The sequence below is a fragment of the Cetorhinus maximus genome, chromosome 26 (genome assembly GCF_964194155.1).
Source record: "Cetorhinus maximus chromosome 26, sCetMax3.hap1.1, whole genome shotgun sequence".
Lineage (NCBI taxonomy): Eukaryota > Metazoa > Chordata > Chondrichthyes > Lamniformes > Cetorhinidae > Cetorhinus > Cetorhinus maximus.
In genome coordinates, this window is record NC_135904.1 from 23,185,705 (window position 1) to 23,205,987 (window position 20,283).

A 20,283-nucleotide genomic window follows, 5' to 3' on the forward strand; every position below is an offset into this window, starting at 1 on the left:
TCCCCATTCCCCTGACCTCCGATTCTCCCACTCCCCCAACCTCCAACAACCCAACCGCCCTCCCACTCCCACCAGACTGCCCCCACCATAGACTTCCCAATCCCTGTCACTCCCACCCCGCCAAATCTTCGACTGACCTCCATCCCCGACACCCCCATGATCCCTCCCAGACCTCTGAACCCCCCCAGACCTCCCCCCCGATGCCCCCCGGACCTTGGACCAACCCCCCACAATCCACCCCGGACCTCCAACCGGCTTCTGCCCCTAACCTCGGAGCCCCCACCCCCTCCCGCCCGTGCCTTGACCAACCCCCCCCAGCTGGACTTCCGATACCCTCACTGGACCTCTAACGAACCCCCCAGACCCCACTTCAGACTTCTGGCCAATCCCCCTGCACCCCCTGACCTCTGACTGATGCCCCCTGTGACCCACAGACTGTCCCCCTGGACACACCCACCCCCCAAATCCTATCCATGTAACTTAGAGCCTTACCTTCCCCCAGCCTGTCAATTTCTCTGGCCCTTTAAATTTACCTGCTTCATGGCAGCAAGTGCTGTAGAAAAGGGGACGTGGCCTCCTTGAATTCACTGGAGCTACACTTCACTGGGGCCTGCAGGGAGTCTTTCAATGCAGGCCCCAGGTAGCTCCGGTGAACGGAAATGGCAACATAATTTTCAAGACCTGGAAGGTAGGTATTTATTTCTTCTAATTCCTGTAGGCCAGTACTGCTAGTCAGGAGGGGGAGGCGATGGTGTTGTGGTATTGTCGCTAGACTAGTAATCCTGAGACCTCGGGTAATTCCCTGGGGACCCAGGTTCAAATCCCACCATGGCAGACGGTGGAATTTGAATTCAATAATCATAATTTTTTTTAATCTGGAATTAAAAGACTTATGATCCATTGTCGATTGTCGTAAAAAAAACCCACCTGGTTCACGAATGTCCTTTAGGGAAGGAAATCTGCAGTCCTCACCTGGTCTGTCCTACATGTGCCTCCAGACCCACAGCAATGCGGTTGACTCTTAAATGACCTCTGAACAAGTGAGGGACGGGCAATAAATGCTGGCCTAGCCAGTGATGCCCACATCCCATGAATGAATAAAAAAAAAGTTAGGGCCCATTGTGCTATATGTAGCACTGGAGAGAGATGATGGCCCAGAACTTCTGATCGAGATTGGAATCCCTATTTCTGACCCAGGTCACACAAAAAGTTACCCACTTATCTTCCTAGGATTTGTCGGGCCCATATTCCGAAGGAGGATCCTTCTAAACCCAGAAGCCTTGCCGCCTTTTTTTGCAGCTCTAGCTGTGTATTCCGGTCAGTTTAAATGTCCCAAAGCCACTTTGAAAAGCTATGGAGAGAAGGTAGATATGTAAGATAAGTGCACAAGAGGGTAGGGTGGCAGCAGAGTGGGTGAGTGGTTAACGTGACACAGGTGGATGAGTGAGGGGATAGGGTGGCAAGTAAGTGGGTGAGGGGTAGGTGGCAAGTAAGTGGATGAGGGAGTAGGGTGGCAGGTGGGTGAGTGAGGGTGTAGGGTAGCAGGTAACTGGGTGTTTGGATCGGGTGGCAGGCGGTGGGTGAGGGGACAGGGTGGCAGGTGAGGGGGTAGGGTGGCAGATAAGTGGGCAGGTGGTTAGGGGGTGGTTGAGTGGTCGGGGGGGTTGGGGTGTGATTGTCAAGGGGTGGTGGTCCCTGGGTGGGTAGTTGAGTACTTGGTGGATAGTAGGCGGTTCGGAGGGTAGTCGGGTGGTCCACAGGGGAGCCTGGTGGCAGTGGGAGGCAGTGGATTAGTAGTATAATTACCCGGGAGTTAGAACTGGTTTTAATCCTTTTAGCTTTTCCTGGGTAATTATTCTGGTAAGTGAGTTGGAACCATCTGAAGTCCCTGACTCTAACTCAGAGTTTCGGAGGATCCCAGGTGCAGGGGAGTTGCCCATCGGAAGTCCAAACTTCCTGGGCAATTCTCATGTCGTCAGTGCATTGGGACTTCCAAGAGGTCCCCCAGCTCATCTTTAGGGCCTCTGGGGTGTGACCATCCAGAGATCGGAAGTTCTGGGCTGATGTAGTTGAGGGGTAAAATACAAAGCCTATTCAGTTGGAATTAATGATGAGCAAAGGAGTTATTCTGATTTGTCCACCAAATAATGGGAAGGAGATAGGGACGAGCAAATTTGCAGGCAAATTAAGAAAAATGCAAGAGCCACAGAGTAATGATAAGGGGGACTTCAATTATCCTAGTATAGGCTGAGTTAGTAATAGTTCAAAGGGTGAAGAAAGGATGGAATTCCTGCAATGTGTACAAAAGAACTGCCTTGATCAGTGTTATTCCAGCTCATTGAAGAATTAAGCAATGCTGGATCTAGTCCTGAGGAATGAAGTGAGGCAAGTGGAACATAGTTCAGTGGGAAACTATTGGGCAACAGTAATCATAGTATCATTTTGTTTAGAATAGTTATGGAAAGGAAAAGGCACAATCAAGTGCAAAAGTATTAAACTGGAGGAGGGATAACATCAGTGAGTTGAAAATGGATCTGGCCCAGGTGGATTGGAATCAAAAACTGGTAGGCAAAATAGTAATAGCAAAATGGGAGGTTTTCAAAAGGAGATGATTTTGGTGCAGAGTAGACATATTTCAATCTTTGGGAAGGAAGGATATCCAAAGCCAGAAATGGCCATTCAGCCCAACCAGTCCATGCCAGTATTTATGCTTCTTGTAAGTCTCTTCCCATCTTTTCTCATCTAAATCTGTCATCACAGCCATCTATCTATTCCCTTCTCCCTCACATGCTTGTCTTGTTTTCGCTTAAAAACATCTATGCTATTCGCTTCAGCCAGTTCCTGTGGTTGCAAGTTCCACATTCTTACTTGGTGAAGAAGTGGCTTCTGAATTCCCAATTGTTTTTCTTGGTGACTATCTTATATTGATAGCCTCTAGTTACCCTCTTCCCCACAAGAGGAAACACACTCTCTTTGTAGCCACTCTCTCAAAACCTTTCATAACTCTAAAGATCTCTATTAGGTCACCCTTCAGGCTCCTTTATTCAAGAGAAAAGAGACCCAGCCTATCAATCCTTTCCTGATAAGTGTACCTACTCACTTCTGGTATCATCCTTGTCTGCAGCCTCTCCAGTGCCCCTGTATCTTTTTTATAATATGGCAACCAGAACTACATGCACTTCTCTGAGTTGCTGCAGTATTGGTGGTGATGGAGCAATAATCCTGTTTTGGCATCTAAACTTGGGATATGCAACAGAATTTGGGTGTTATCATTTAACTCAATTATATAAAGAATTTTGTAACATGATTTCCTCCCACACTTTCGAATGAAATCCTGAGGTCATTCTCATCTATTGCAATTGTCAACTGTAGGCCTTTGGTTTCCATTTTCTTTCCACGTCTTGGTGAATTTGAGCTGAATGAAAGTAGGGCAGAATTTTGAAATTTGACTACATTTGCAGTGTGTTCCCAGAGTGTAATAATATATTTCAATAGTGGTAGTATTCAGGCCATCCTATTGCACAAGCCTTGAAGTAGAAAATAAGTGGTTTCATTCATTATACGTTGTTCATTCATATTCAGTGATCTAAGGAATCTGAAGGGCATTTGACAGATCCAGGTACATGAAACTGTTCAACAGTAGATATTTTCATTCACTACTTTGCAGTAACCTAAGTAAATAGTTCTCCAACATATTCGACCAGTGGAATGAGCTAACTAAGAGAAACAAACTTCCCCTAAGTGTGCAAACAACACTATTGTGAGATCCTCCTTGAACTCAGGCTTAAACCCTTAACAAGAAGAGCAATTTTCCTGTCAACTTTAGTTAACTTCTGCCTGATGTGAAGTGCATCTAAAATTTATCTCGCTTAATTAGGATCTTTGGAAAGGAACTGGTTGGCAAAGCTTTTCATATCTATTTACAAATGCACAACACAATGATGCAATTTGCAGTGAATTGATCCATCTTAACAAGAATGACACACAACTCTTGAGCCCTTTTCTTACTTACCAAACAAAAGGAAATAATTCCTTTCCAAGCAGCACTTTTGAGTGTACCTGCACCAGATGGACTGCTGCAGTTCAAGAAGCCAGCTCACCATCACCTTCTCAAGGATAATTAGGGATAGACGACAAATGCTGGCCTTGATGCTCACATCCCATGGAAGAATTTTTTTTTAAATTCCCAAGTCACAGCCTAGAAAATCGTCAACATTACATTACTTTAACTAGTGTAAAACAAATGCCAATGTCTAATATGATTGGAGATGTGTACAAATATTTGCCTTGGAAGTACTCTGCCTGCCATTTGGATAAAGGATCCAGTATTAGCATTTCGGACAGCCTGCTTCTACCTCCTACCCAAAATCCACAAACAGGACTGTCCCGGCAGACCGATCGTGTCAGCCTGTTCCTGCCCCACGGAACTCATTTCTTGCTATCTTGACTCCATTCTCTCTCCCCTTGTCCAGTCCCTTCCCACCTACATCCGTGATTCCTCTGACACCCTACATCATATCAACAATTTCCAGTTCCCTAGCCCCAACCGCCTCCTCTTCACCATGGACGTCCAATCCCTCTACACTTCCATCCCCCACCAGGGTGGCCTGAGGGCCCTTAGCTTCTTCCTTGAACAGAGGCCCGAACAAACACCCTTCCACCACTATTCTCCTCCATCTGGCTGAACTTGTTCTCACACTGAACAATTTCTCCTTAAACTCCTCTCACTTCCTCCAAATAAAAGGTGTGGCTATGGGTACTCGTATGGGCCCCAGCTATGCCTGTCACTTTATGGGGTATGTGGAACATTCCTTGTTCCAGTCCTACTCCGGCCCCCTCCCACAACTCTTTCTCCAGTACATCGATGATTACTTCAGTGCTGCTTCATGCTCTCGTCTGGACCTGGAAAAATTTATTAATTTTGCTTCCAATTTCCACCCCTCCATCATTTTCACATAGTCCATCTCTGACACTTCCCTTCCCTTCCTTGATCTCTCTGTCTCAATTTCTGGTGATAGACTGTCCACCAATATCCATTACAAGCCTACCGACTCCCACAGCTACCTCGACTACAGCTCCTCACACCCCGCTTCCTGTAAGGACTCCACCCCATTCTCTCAGTTCCTTCGCCTCCATCGCATCTGTTCTGATGATGCCACTTTCAAAAACAGTTCCTCTGACATGTCTTCCTTCTTCCTTAACCGAGGTTTCCCACCCACGATGGTTGACAGGGCCCTCAACCGTGTCCGGCCCATCTCCTGTGCATCCGCCCACACACCTTCCTCTCCCTCCCAGAAACATGATAGGGTCTCCCTTGTCCTCACTTATCACCCCACCAGCCTCCGCATTCAAAGGATCATCCTCCGCCATTTCCGCCAACTCCAGCATGATGCCACCACCAAACACATCTTCCCTTCACTCCCCCTGGCGGCATTCCGCAGGGATCGTTCCCTCCGGGACACCCTGGTCCACTCCTCCATCACCCCTACACCTCAACCCCCTCCCACGGCACCTTCCCATGCAACCGCAGAAGGTGCAACACCTGCCCCATTACTTCTCCTCTCCTCACCGTCCAAGGGCCCAAACACTCCTTTCAAGTGAAGCAGCATTTCACTTGCACTTCCCTCAATTTAGTCTACTGCATTCGTTGCTCCCAATGCGGTCTCCTCTACATTGGAGAGACCAAATGCAGACTGGGTGGCTGCTTTGCAGAACACCTTCGGTCCGCAAGCATGACCCAGACCTCCCTGTCGTTTGCCATTTCAACACTCCACCCTGCTCTCATGCCCAGATGTCTGTCTGTGGCCTGCTGCATTGTTCCAGTGAAGCTCAACGCAAACTGGAGGAACAGCACCTCATCTTCCGACTAGGCACTTTACAGCCTTCCGGACTGAATATTGAGTTCAACAATTTTAGATCATGAACTCTCTCCTCTATCCCCACCCCCTTTCCGATCCCCCCCTTATTTTTCCAATAATTTATACAGATTTTTCTTTTCCCACCTATTTCCATTATTTTTAAATGTATTTCCATCCATTGTTTTATCTCTACCTTTTAGCCTTTTTTGATTCCTTCACCCCACCCCACCCCCACTAGGGCTATCTGTACCTTGCTTGTTCTGCTTTCTACCCTTAATTAGCACATTCCATAGATAATATCACCACCTTCAACACCTCTTTGTCCTTTTGTCTGTGACATCTTTTGGTTATCTCCACCTATCACTGGCCCTTTATCCAACTCTACTTGTCCCACCACCCCCTTAAACCAGCTTATATTTCACCTCTCTTCTATTTTTACTTAGTTCTGTTGAAGGGTCATTCGGACTCGAAACGTTAACTGTGTTCCTCTCCGCAGATGCTGCCAGACCTGCTGAGTTTTTCCAGGTATTTTTGTTTTTGATTAGCATTTAGGACTTGCACGTGAAACATGAGTTAAGACCTTTCCAAATGCATTTAGGAGGCCTTATGCCTGAATTTTCTGAACACAGTCAGCTCCCAGTCTGCTGCATTTTCTTTCTGTTAAAAAGTGCTCCTTGATATATTTAAGAGTGGTAGCCTGATGCAGTTTTATTATTACAGCTAAAAATGAGTTTATCACCAAAAATAAGCGTTTTTAATAAGGGTGTTCAGTACTCCTTCGTTCTTTGAGAATTCTGATTTTAAATTACTGAAAATTACTTTAAAAATCTATACTGAAACATTTAATAGTTTAATTGACATACACTAGTCAGTTTTTTAGTCAATTGAATATTTTTAATATAAATAAACTTCTAAAACTAGAACATACACGCCTCAGAAAAGCTTTCCTGAACTAACATAATTGGTGGAATCTTGTGACTTTGACCTGGTGATGAGGAAACAAACTTTTCCCCAATTTCTCCACCCAGTCTCTCTTTTTCCAAAAACATGCAGAACTTTGCAGGCTCATTCGCCATTCATTGGTACTTTCAGCCAAGTTTCAGTTACTTAAATAGTATGATGAATATGATCTTTATCTCTCGATCATACAAATGTTTTCAGGTCCCCATTTCATTCTTTCCCTGTGTTAATTAAAGACATGGCCTTTACCCACATTCTCCTTTCCAATTCGGTTTACTTGTCTGCTTAGAGTGTTGTCTGTGACTTTCTGATACTTGTATGATTTTCACAGGTTTCTTATTTTTGCTTTTTCTGTCTTTTGCAAACCATGCAGCTTTCCTCCTTCACATTTTTAGTTCAAACTATTTTCTCACTACATCAAGGAAACATATAGCCAACTTATCTCTGTTTTTATATAGCCAACTTGTCTCTGCCTCAACTCCTTTTAACAATCCCAGTTTCTTACAAATTCCTTAACTTAATCTAACCACAATGAATTCATCCAATCATTTGCAAAGCTTAAAATAAAGGCAAAATACTGTGGTTGCTGGAAACCTGAAATAAAAACAAAATGCTGGAAATGCTCAGCAGGTCTGGCAGCATCTGCATGAGTGAAACTGAGTTAACGTCTCAGTTCAATGATCTTTCAGCCCTGAAATATTAACGTTTCTCAAAAATCTAAGTGAAAGAAATACTAAAGAGATAGAATAACCAAATTAATATTATTTGTTTCCATTACACACCACTTTAATTCAAGCCCACTGGCAAATTTCAGGCAACCATGGCTCTGAATTTATGAAGCTGTTCTTGTTGAGTGTGATATACATGAGTGTGCAAAAGGTATGGCAAATGCTCTGGACTGCATGCTGCTGTGGGGTCATTTTCTTTAATAATGTTACCACACTCCACTGATAAGGATAAGTGTGTGACCTTATAACAGCGACATTTCATTGATGTATGATCACCATCAAATTCTACTCCACATCACACACCAACCTGACTTGGACATACCCTGAAAAGAATTTGAAAAAAAAATCAATTGTCCTTCATCGCTGATGGATCAAAATCCTGGTATTTCATAGTGCAATAAATTTGGGTCTACCGTGAAATATTGTCTCACTCTGTTGAGCCATCTCAAACAGTCCTGTAAGTATTTCACTTTTGTGGAAGTTGACTCACAGTACCTCATATTATATAATAGAAACATTTGTATTTATGTTGCACCTTTCACCTTTTAGCGGGCAGCTAATTCAACATAGATGCATCTGGGTATATTTCAGATTGTGGTAGCCACGAGGGGGCAGTATAACTGCTTTTAATTAATCAATTTACCATGTCTACCGTCAGCAAATCTTCCCTGAATGAAATTATTCTCAGAGATTTTATAGACTTCCCAAATGTTATATATCTTGCAAGTGACATAGATTATTTCTTGCCACTGACCCTTTATTCCCAAAGGAACATTCTCATATTTTCTCGGATGTTGAATGCCATATAGCCGTGTTGCCAGACTGACAAAGAACCTTTGTCAAAAATTTGGTCCTACAAACTGAGGTTTAAAATGTAAGTTAGAGATTCATTGACCCTTTTATGGTTTATTTGCTCATGAACATTCTTTGTGCACGGAGCAACTGTAAAATCTACCCTGTTCTTCTTCAAAATAGCAGCTGTGGGAGCTTTTATGTCCACCTGAGAAGGCAGACTGCTTTCACATCTTACCCGAGAGATGGCACCTCTGACAATGCGGCACTCCCTCAGTACAGTACTGGGAGTGTCAGCCTAGATTTATTTGTTTAAGCCTCTGCAGTGGGACAATGTTCTTCAAAATAGCAGCTGTGGGATCTTTAACGTCCACCTGAGAAGGCAGGCTAAGATTCAGTTTCACATATTAGCCAAAAGACAGCACCTCCAACAGTGCAGCACTCGGTGTTTATATATCAGCAAAGATTTATTTGCTCAAGTCTCTGCAGTGGGACTTGAGCCTACAATCTTCTGACTCTGGCACTCAAGTGAGAGGAAGCCTGCTGAGCTGGGGGGGAAATGGATCAGAGAAGTTGCTGGAACTCATTGGGGTTGTGACAGGGAAGTCAGTGAGTGAGAGCAGTGGTAAAAACAAAAAGCTACTGCGGATGCTGGAAATCCAAAACAAAAACAGAATTACCTGGAAAAACTCAGCAGGTCTGGCAGCCTCGGCGGAGAAGAAAAGAGTTGACGTTTCGAGTCCAACATGACCCTTCAACAGAACTGAAGTACAGTTAGGAGAGGGGTGAAATATGTGGTAATAACCCTCGCCCCCCCCCCCCCACCCCACCTTAGGCCAGCTTATATTTCACCTTTCTCCTAACTATACTCAGTTCTGCCGGAGGTTCATGAAGACTCGAAACGTTAACCGATTTCTTCTCCACCTGCTGAGTTTTTCCAGGTAATTCTGTTCTTGTTTTGGATTTCCAGCATCCGCAGTAGCTTTTAGCTTATCGTTTTTATCCATGGGGAGGGGGGAGGGGGAGGGGGAGAGGTGGGTCCGGACCGGACTACAACTCCCAGCATGCTTAGCGAGCCATTACCCAATCGGGAGGCTGCTTGCTGACCTGGCAGGGGATTGGTGGCCAGCGGGTGAGAATGGACGAATGAGGAGCGGGTTTGTTGCGGCGCTGGGCTGGGGAGTGAGGGGTAAGTTGGTGCCAATGGTGCGTTTGTCGGGCAGCTTTAAAATGTTCTGAGGGAGGGAGGGAGAGAGGGAGAGACAGAGCGCGAGCCCTGGGCTTGGCGGTTTATCGTGTCTGGCCCGAGGTGGCTGTGTTTGCCCATCATTGCACCTTTCCAGGCTCCAGGAGGTGTTTATCCATCTGCAGCCAACCATGTTGTGGTGTGTGTGACCTGGAGGCAAACGGCCTCTTGTCTTGTGGATCTTCTGGTTAAAGAACAAACCCTGATTCACAGTCAATACCATGGCTCCAATTCACTGGGCACCTAACTAAATATCCAATGCAATGATGTCAAATCCCTCAGCCTTCGATGGATTTGAAGGGCAGTCTTTGTTATCCAGGCTGACTTTGTGGGGGCTTTTGTTCCCTTTTTGCCTCGATGATTCAAAAAAAAAACCCAATTCTAGGTTTTATTTCAAACAGAACCCGGGTTTTGCCGAAAAGAGAGAGACGCTGCTGAAGCCTTTTGTATTTCGCTCATCGAAAACAAAGACAAGAATGCACTGTGGCATTTTTGCCTTTGCCCTGGTGAGTGCATGATGTCAAGCTTTTGGTAACAGGTCTCTCTTTTCAGCATTGTTCGTAGTTTCATTTTCTTGGTGGGCCGGGGAGAGGAAGCTGTGGTCCATAATAATGCACTTTGTAGGCTTGTGACGAAGGTTAGGGTGTTGGGAGTCAGGGAACACCCAGCCGAATGAATGGTGAATTGGCTAAAATAAAGATAAAGAGCAGGGTTAGAGGGTAGTTATTTAAATTGAAGGAAACCCTGTTTCTTATTACTTACCTTAATAATTAGGACATAGAAACAAGTAACTCATCAAAATATTTGCAGATGGTATCACATTGAGGGTATAAGCTAAGACCTGAAGAATAAACATAATAAAAAAAAAACTTCCGAAAACTTGCAGATTGCAATTACATGGTGAATACGCTAATAAATGTGAGGTAATGCATTTTAGAAAATAAGAAACTAAATGGGTTTGAAGAGATGCGGGTGAACAAACCTTTAAAATTAGCATAACGTCACCAAAGCACTGGGATTCATTTCTAGGTGTATAGCATTCAAAGTAGTGAAGGATGTAGGCTCCTGGTAAGACCACATTTAGAGTACTGTGCACAGTTCTGTTCTGTATATTATAAAGGACATAGCACTGGAAACAGTCTAAAAAACTTTTACAAGAATGTACCAGGAATAAAAGATTATGATTACTGGGAAAGATTGAACAGTCTGGGGCTTTTCTCACTTAAAAAAGATATGATTTAGAAGTGATCTGATGACTGCATTGGAAAGGTAGAAATGGAGAGAATGTTTCCACTTATAGAACAATCTGGATCTGGGAGCTCTAAATGCAAGAAAGATCTAATAAGGAGATGCTTAGTTACTCTGGTTGGAATGTGGAACTTGCTACTGCAGGAACTGGCTGAGGCAAATGCTCAGATGCTTTCAACAGGAAACTAGATGAGTTAACCTTGGGCTATATTTTTTTTCAGGAAATCATGGAGTTTTGATGTTGTGCCATTAAGACAGATCATGAACACTGACCTTTGGAAAACTATCTTGGTGGCCAAGAAGGAGAAGCAGAAAAAACTGTTTCTCAATTACAAGAACCTATGCAAATTTCCTCGTGAATTATTGAAAGATGGTGGCTCAGAATACTTGGAACACCTTTATATGAAGATGAATTCACTAACAACACTGGTATGCATGGTTTTTCCTGCTTTAATTTACAAATAAATTGTCAGGTTGTTTCAAAAGCTTGTAGGCAAGTTACAGGTTTTGTGTGTCATCCCAGATTCATTAGATTCAGTGGCAAACAGATAAACCTCAAATTGGAGCTGGTTCCACTTTCGACTTGCAGCCTGTGCTCAGGTAGCGGATTTCATACTACATCTAACCAAGCCAGGTGGAGAACAGAATGTAAACGTTTGCAGCTTAGCCTGTTGCCTCGTTTTGCAGTATTTTTCTACTTAACAATCCATTGAGTGCGAGCTGTTAACCCAGCAGCTCGGTCTTGGAGAAATAGCGAAGAGCTGTTGGTGTTTGGTATTATAATGATTTCAGTTAAGGAGCACAGGGGAACAAGTTGGAAGAGAAACATTCTATCCTGGGGAAATGTTTTAATCTTCAAAGACAGAAATACATTATCCTGCAGGGCTGTATCCTGGAACCATTTACAAGTAGCTTGTCCTTTAATCATGGATCTTCTTTATTTATTGCATTGCAGAGTTTGCTTAATTATGTTCTGCAGTAATGCTTCGGACAGAAAATATGAAGGAATGTTTTGTGTAAATTCAACTTTTTAGTGTCTAAACATGTAACAGTTCCCAAAAATAAACAATAAGCATTAAAAATAACTGCAACTTTTTACTATTTTCAGCCAGAAAACCTTGGACAGAAGCTTCCAAATCTCACTGAATTGTGAGTATTCTCAAACTGCCTTTTTAAAAATTTGTTCATGGGAGGTGGGTGTCGCTGGCCAGGCCAGCATTCATTACCCATCCCTATTTGCCCCTACTTCAGAGTGCATTTAAGAGTCAACCACACGTGGGTCTGGAGTCACATGTAGGCTAGACCAGGTGAGGATGGCAGATTCCCTTCCCTAAGGGACATTGGTGAACCAGATGGGCTTTTTACAACAATCAACAATGATTTCATGGTTTGTTCACATTGATGTCCTTAGCCACATGCATGTCTTGTCACCATTAAGAATGCAATTTATGCCGTATAAGCCAAGATTTGCTGCTTAATTTAAATTAATACCTTATCCTACAATTAATATCTTTTTACATTTGTGCATAGTAACTTTAGAACTGTCAGTTTTATTAAACATTATTTTAGGTGATGTTCAGAATGAAGTATCTGCTCTGTTGTGTTGGAGGATTCTAATGCAGTATCGTTTCAGCATAGTTTGTAACCAGATTGAATATCAATGCAAAAAATGCAAACGTAGATATTAGTTAAGGAGAGCATTTTGGGAGGAATTTTACTTCAAATGAATTAGTCCATTTCGTATGGAATCTCTGAACCTATGAATGGCAAAATTGCAGCTAGCTCTCATTCCTTTGTTATATATGTTAAACAATTGATATGCTGGACCCTGCTTTTTTGTTTGTTATTCAATTCTTGAAGGTGTTTTGTAATTCAGCATGACTACTTTCTTTAACACAACAGGTAAATGAATGGTATTAGTACAAACTATATTTTACAATAATTACACACTCTGCCATTTTTAAAACATTGTAGAAAATAGTTGTAGAAGACACTTCCCCAGAGTGTTCCCAACACAATATTGATCAGTAAAAACAGTTGTTCACTTCTCGCACAGTTTACAGAGACTTTACGAGAAGCCAAATCAAGTGCAACCTCTATGCTGGCCTTGGGCTGAGTTATGTGCAGGCAACATGTTATAAATGTGGAATTAGAACCCCCAATTGTTCTGCAGCGAACCATTGACCCTGTGTTCCACTGGGATAGAGTTACAAAACACCTTCAAGAATTGAATAAGAAACTGAAAAGCATGGCACAGTATATCAGTTGTTTAGCATATATGACAAAGGAATTAGAGCTAGCTGCAATTTTGTTGTTCACAGGTTCGGACACTCCATATTAAACAGACTAACTCATTTAAAGTAAAAGTCCTCCCAAAGTTCTCCACATCTCCAGCCCAGGTGGTTCGATGTTACCTACGTGATTGAGGCTAGATGTAACTCAACATGCAACATAATGTATTAGTTATGCATGGAACTGGTGTAGGATGCTGATTTTTGGATATTAGGATATTTACCTCTGGAGAGATAATTACATTTATTTTTGCTATACAAGTATGAAGATGATTGAACTTTTGGTGGTTTTTGCTTTGTAAATAAGGAACTGGTGGGCATAAGGAATAAGTGCAGCCAATTGTTTTTGTGGCTGATCTGCCATCTCTTTGCTTAACATTGTGCCAAGTAATTGTTTGCTTATAAGTAACCCCCATTTGGATGGTGATTTGTCAGTGGTTTTATGTATCAGGTCTGATGTTATTAAAAGTGAAAATATGTAAACTCTCGATGAACCAAATCCCAGGGGAGCTGCCTTCAAATTTGGGTTAAGCAGAGCTTCATAATAGCTGAGGAAGTCCAATTTGCCACATGAATGCGTATTTATGTAACCCATTATGCTTACAAACGGAGTCTACACTATGTTTGAAATGCTACATATTGAGTCATTCTAACACTTAGTACTTTACGTTCAGATTTGAATGCCAAATAAAAAACATGCAGTAGAAGAATAAAAAAATCTTTATCCCATTTGTTTACAGTCTACCATGCCATGGCCTTGAAAAATACCATCGGTAGTGGGTTTTCAGATCCCTAATCACTCCCTGATCCATTGGCCATGGTGTTGGAAAGCAATAAAATAGTTTCATGCTCTTTAGGCTAACGATGTTGGGTGCATGGTGCAGTTGTCCAAGATGATAGCACTTTATTTTCTTTCATTAATATGTTTTGGCCACTTTCCCGATTCACTCCTCAAATATGCTGGAGGTCATCCAGACGATGATGTTAACATCGTACTGAGCGGGTAGTGTCTTGATTTCTGTGAAGCAACATGGTTTCTTGGACCTCCTATCACAGGAAGTGGCAGCTTTTTGGTGCTACCCATGTTGGCACAAGCTATAGTACTGACACTTTCCTCGCTCCACTTTCCACCATTACATGTGCCCCTCGTAAACATCAAAAAGTGGTCTGGCAAAAGATGGCAAAACAATCCCGTTTCATCCACATTAAAAGTGCCTCTTTGGGCATACCTGTTCAAGACATAGGCGAGAGCATTCGGGAGATAATTATCTTATCGTTTACTGTCGTAACGGCAGCGCCCTCGCCACTCACTGAGCGGAAGACGATGTTATGCCTTATCTTGAATCGGTCCGGCCATCTGTGGCTGCATGTAAATTCCACCTGTCCTAGCTCCTTCGCCAAGGCGACTCCCCTTTCCTGCAAGATTCTTTGCTCAGACTGCCTCGAACCATATTAGCAGAGCTTCTTTGACATCGGGATAGGCAGCCATTCTCACCCCCTTTCTTGCTGGAGAGAATGCCAGTTTGTTGAACTGTTCTGAGATGTTCTCCTTGGCTTTCAGAATGATGGACAAATTTGACGGCAGAATCTCCCACTCTTTGGCGATGCCCACTTTCCACTTCATGCCATGGTTTTCCACTTGCTGTTTCAACTTCACCTGCGCTCCGATTGACAACACTTCGAACTTTTTCACAGGTTTTTCCATACTGAAACGCTTTTCGTGTCACTTCTCAGAGCAATTTGAGTGCGCGTGGCTCTAACCACTCCGCTTTGATTGGTCAGCGCAGTCACATGACCCCTGGTGAAAGAAGCTGGCTTCCTTGCGCCTCTTTTGTGGGGAATTTTGGCATTATTTTTCTTGCTGAACACTGAACAAAAGCTTGGCTAACCTGGACCGACCATTGCAGAAATTTGGCCAATCACAAGCATTGTTCTATAGCTTTTGCTATTCTGCTGGTTGGAGTGGCTGTTAACTTCGGCATGGAGCAACTTTACATCATGGTGCAAAGGACATGGAGCGGAATTTTGTGTCATCTGATTTTGACTGCGATTTCACTGTAATTTCATCGCACATACAGCACAGAAACAGGCCGTTTGGCCAAACTGGTCCATGCTGGCATTTTTGTTCCACACGAACCACCACTTGTCCCTCTTCATCTAACCCTATTCTATTCTTTCCTCCCTTGTGTGTTTATTCGGCTTCCCCTTAAATGTATTTTTCTATTTGCCTCAACTACTTGTGGTAGTGAATTTCGTGTTCTAACCATTTCTGGATGTATTTGTGACTATCTTATGTTTTTGGTCACTAGTTTCCACAAGCAAAATAATTTTCTCTACATCTACCCTATCAAACTCCTTTATAATCTTATAAATCTCTATCAGGTCATCCCCATCAGCCTTTTCTTTTCTGGTGACCTTTGTGTCGCTGTTTTTATAGAATCCCTAAATCACCAGTGAATAACTCAGTCCCATTCAAGGAATCTGAATTGTTGCTAAAGGGTAGAGATCAGATTGGCATTTAAAATGAGCTGAATGATTCAGATGCTCAAGGTGCGGGGAGGAGGCAGAATCTGAATACTTAAATACACTGTGGATTATTGTTAAATAACCAACAAAATAAAGCAGGACTGTGACGTTATTGAAGTTATTAGTACAGGTTTTGTTTGAGATTAGCTATTGAAATAGTGCTGTTTATAACTTGTATTAAAAAAGGGAAGGCAAATTTACATCATGGTGCAAAGGAGGATTACTTTTGATTCAAAGAATTCCCCTGTTTTTGTGGTGGAAGGGATTTTTTTTAAAAACAAGAATGACGTTCTGAGAGCAGATTTCCTTCAAAGCGTTCTGTAAATCAACCCTGATAGTCAGTCAGATACTCAAATCCGACCCCTCCAAGAGTCAATTATGACTGTTGAGTCTTGGTGAAAGTTTGGGGTTTTTGAGTTTTGCATACTGATAAGGGTGAGACTGAGCTGTTCTGTCTACACAGCTCCCAAATTCAGCTACTCTTCTGCAGCCTACCAGCACTTCAACTAGCGAGGAAACTTGGCTATTGTATTGTTTTCATCTGTTTTCAACTCTGGTTTTAGTTGGCTGGCTTGAGTACCATATAAACAGAAGTCAGCTGTGGCTGGTTAGGTGGGATGGTTAATTAATCATCATAAATCTGTTTCCACTGATGTCCTGATTAAACAGCGTCTTAAGTGTAGAATAATTCAATGTTTGTGCAAAACCCAAATACGAGAGAGTCCAGTATATCAATTGTATTTATTTAATGTTTCATGTGCTGTAAGAAATATAGTAGTATTAAAATAAGCTCCAAAAATAAGAGTGAGGCTTAACATGTCAATTTTGAGTGACTTTGAGTATTCAGAATTAAACTTAAGTTTAGTTTCACCCTGCATTTCGCACTCTTTGCAAACATGGAGAGGCAGAACTTGAGTCTAAAACTCTCATCTTTTCTTCAGTTCCTAAACTCCACTGTGGGTAAGCAAGTTTTATATCCAGGAATGGTGAAGTATTTAGGAGAAGTTGAGGCATTGTAGCGTATCTTGTTTCCTGCTGGCAAAGCACATTGGACTTCTAATTGCTGTGTCAATTGTCTTTCAGAAGCCCATTCTGAAATGGGAGTATTATTAAACCATTTTTTCCCTTTCTACACTTGTGACTGGTTTCAGCCAGGTATTAGTGAAGGACTAAAAAAGGCTGAAAATGAAGGAGTGTCTCACATCAAGGTCAGGACTAGAGGGTCGATGTTCAACTGGCTTAAGAATGTAGTATCTGTGATCGAATTTCAGAAATTGCTGGCTGTCACTATCAGAGAATCACAGGATTGTTACGGCGTTAGAAGGAGCTCATTTAGCCCATCAGGCTCTCTGAACATTTTAACTTAGTGCCAATCTCCTGCCTTTTTCCCTGTAACCCTGCAAATCGTTTCTATTTAAATAATCATCCAATGCCCTCTTGAATGCCTCAATTAAACCTGCTTCCATCACGCTTCCAGGCAGTGCATTCCACTCGCTGTGTGAAGAAGTTTTTTCACTCCTTCATTTTCAGCTCGCATTTGCTTCTTTTGCAAAACACTTTAAAACTGTGCCCTCTGGTTCTTGATCCATTTATGAGTGGGAACAGTTTCTCCCTATATACTCTGTCCAGACCTGTCATGATTTTGAAAACTTCCATCAAGCCTTCTTTTAGCCTTCTCCTCTCCAAGGAAAACAGTCCCAACTTCTCCAATCTTTCCTCATAACTGAAGTGTCTCATGTCTGGAACTATTCTTGTAAACCTCTTCTGCACACTCCAATGCGTTCACATCCTTCCTATAGTGTGGCACCTAGAACTGTACACAATACTCCAGCTGAGGTCCAACCAGTGTCTTATAAAAGTTCATCATAACCTCCCTGCTCTTGTACTCTATGCCCCTGTTAATGAAGCCTAGAATACTGTATGGCTTAGAAACAGCTCTCTCTACCTGACCTGCCACCTTTACCGACTTATGTACATACACACCCAGGTCTCTCTGCTCCTGCACACCCTTTAGAATAGTACCCTTTATTTTATACTGTCTATTCAAGTTCACTGAACCAAAGCATAACACCTCACACTTCTCCGCTTTGAACTTCATCTGCTACCTATCTGCTCACTCCACCAATGTGTCAATGTCCTTTTGAAGTTCTACACTGTCCTCCTCACAGTTTACAATTCTCCCAAGTTTTGTCTCACCTGCAAACTTTGAAATTGTCCCTGCACACGCAAGGGTCCCAATACTGACCCCTGGGGAACTCCACTACAAACTTTTTATGTACTATACAGTGCCAGTTATTTTAATGTGTGTGCTTGCTATTTATTATTATGATCATCATGTTGAGCAAAAATGATTAGTCTAAGTTGGTTTGAGGGTTAATTAAGTTGATGATGGACCTGAAAGATATCGCAGAACATAACAAGTGAAGAGAGCACTCGGGGCACATACCTCCATGATGCTGTGTTAACTCAATAGTTTTACAATTATGCAGCTCTTTCATGAGCCCTTTCCTGGCCTGGTTGATGCTCTGTAACTACAAGGCTGAAAAACGAAATATTTTATTAAGAGCTTCCATCACTCAATCTATTTAAATAATCACAATTTATCATTCTCTAAACTAAGATGCTACTCTTTTCCTCTTCCAGTTACTAGGCCAGTCCACATCCAACAACCTACTCTGAAAACTCAGCTCACATTTTGACAATGGCGACAAATTCCACAACAGCACCTGAGGTAGTCCACAACATTCTAAAGCAATCAACAACATTCTAAATAATACAACCCACAACATTCTTGAAAAAAAAAGTCAATTCACCCTATCTGCATCTTCACCAAAAACTAATCAGTTCTTGCTTGGGCTATGTCCTATCTGTGTACCAAGTTTGGTTGAAATCTGCCCATTAGTTTTAAGACACATTGCTTACGAATAGGGGCAAAAACATGTCCACCCACCTTCAGTGGCAGAGGTAACAATTGATATTGCATTACGTATATTTTATCCCAAGTGAATTATTAGGAAATAAACCAGTCACTTATTGAGTAGCAGCACTTATTGCCATGAAATAACCTTGCTACTTAGTCTGCAGGGGAGTTGTGCATTAATATTTTATTCTACTGAGAAACGTTACATAATGTTTGTTAATGCTTGACTTGATATGACTTACAGACCTAAATTAGCCAAAGCATGTTAATATTTCAGTTGGTTAGTCCAGAAGTGTCAATTTACAAAAATTATTGAAATTGAGACATGTGCAATAGATTATATTGCTATTAATCTCCAGTGTCGCTAACTAAACATTTCATATGTATTTACCCCTACAAAGAAGATATAACAGCAGTGGAAACCTGAGTTCTAGAATATGAATTAAATTGTAGAACTGGCTTATAGTGGAACAGCTTAAGATATGCTATGGTCTATGTTGACGTTTTATTGACAAGGGAATTAATTTTTTAAGTACGGAAAAAATTCTTTTGGATTTGTCTTTTTTTTAACTTGATCATAAATTTTGATAATTAAGTTTTTGCCAATTAATTTATGGAGTTTCGTTAATTTAAAAAGAGGGCCCAGGCGTTACAATATTACTACGCAGAAAATTTGCAGGTTAAGCAACATTTTAAGCTTGACAGTTAATCTACAAACTTAATGTCGGTTATTTTCTCCAGATCCATTCAGTGTGACCAGAGTGGGGTTTTACGCCCCATTTGATTTTACATTTGTGATCCGAACTTGCCCTGTTTCTGTTGGCAGGTTAGGTTAAAATGATTCCCAGTGCACCTGAAAATGTACTGGAACAAGTATTTTTTCCTAATGCAATTGGAACCTGGCATTGTCATTGCTTTGAGAGCTATTTTATATAGAATTTGCATGATCTGCGCTAAGTGTAAAAATCTGGATGCTGTGTTATGCCAAAGCACATTTCCTAGTAATAGTGCTTATATCCGAATGCAAGAATCAAAAATAAGATTTCTGGCTACTGGTCCAACACAAATATGCATCAAAGGCTAAATTCTGTAATTGCAAAAAAAATAGGCTATTTGTGGTTTTCTGGATAATAAATTTGCTTTTATATTAATCCTTGTCTTTGCTGTTTTCTCTGCACCAACTTAATTTACCATATTGATCTGCATTCACTCACTGAGAATCTGATTTCTCAACCCATGAAAATAATCACAATTTGTCATTCTCTAAACTAAAATGCAACTCTTTTCCTCTTCTAGATACTTGCATTCAAATAACATAGCAGTCCTTCCTGAAGGTAAGAATAGTTTGTATAGAAAATATTGATGTTTCGGCAGTCTGACATTTCCATATTTATGAAACCCACTGTTGTTCAGTAATCAGTACTGTATACTCCTGAAAATGTTTGCCCTTGAAGCTTAGAGATTAAAATCATCTTACTAAATTAACATTGTTCCAAGAGGACATGCTTAGCATAGTCTGGACAATTGCTAAAAAGCAACTTTTCAGCTGGAGAAGAAGGCAGAAGCAAGTACAAATGGCGATAAACCACTCAGTCCAATTGATAGGGCTACAAGTGCATAAGTAATTCCTCTGGTGAATGGGAAATGGTTTGAATTTTTGCTTCCTCTTCCTTCTCATCATTGCCCCCCTCTGCAGGGTGAAGATGGATTTTGA

The 20,283-nt window shown here is 41.9% G+C and overlaps 1 protein-coding gene across 3 annotated transcripts in view; it reads left to right on the top strand.

Moving 5' to 3' along the window:
• Positions 1-9,461: 9,461 nt before the first annotated feature.
• lrrc28 (leucine rich repeat containing 28) overlaps positions 9,462-20,283 on the top strand; it is a 62,804-nt gene continuing 51,982 nt past the window's right edge. Inside the window, exons 1-4 of one of the 3 annotated variants that reach the window (XM_078530371.1) lie at positions 9,462-9,527; positions 11,054-11,261; positions 11,941-11,981; positions 19,866-19,903. Coding sequence is in view for 1 of the 3 variants with exons in the window: in XM_078530370.1 (XP_078386496.1) it covers positions 11,094-11,261; positions 11,941-11,981; positions 19,866-19,903 (247 nt within the window). In the remaining 2 variants the exon portion in view is untranslated. Of the gene's footprint in view, positions 9,545-11,053; positions 11,262-11,940; positions 11,982-19,865; positions 19,904-20,283 lie in introns of all 3 variants that reach the window. The other 2 variants (XM_078530370.1, XM_078530372.1) reach the window with 2 other exon arrangements.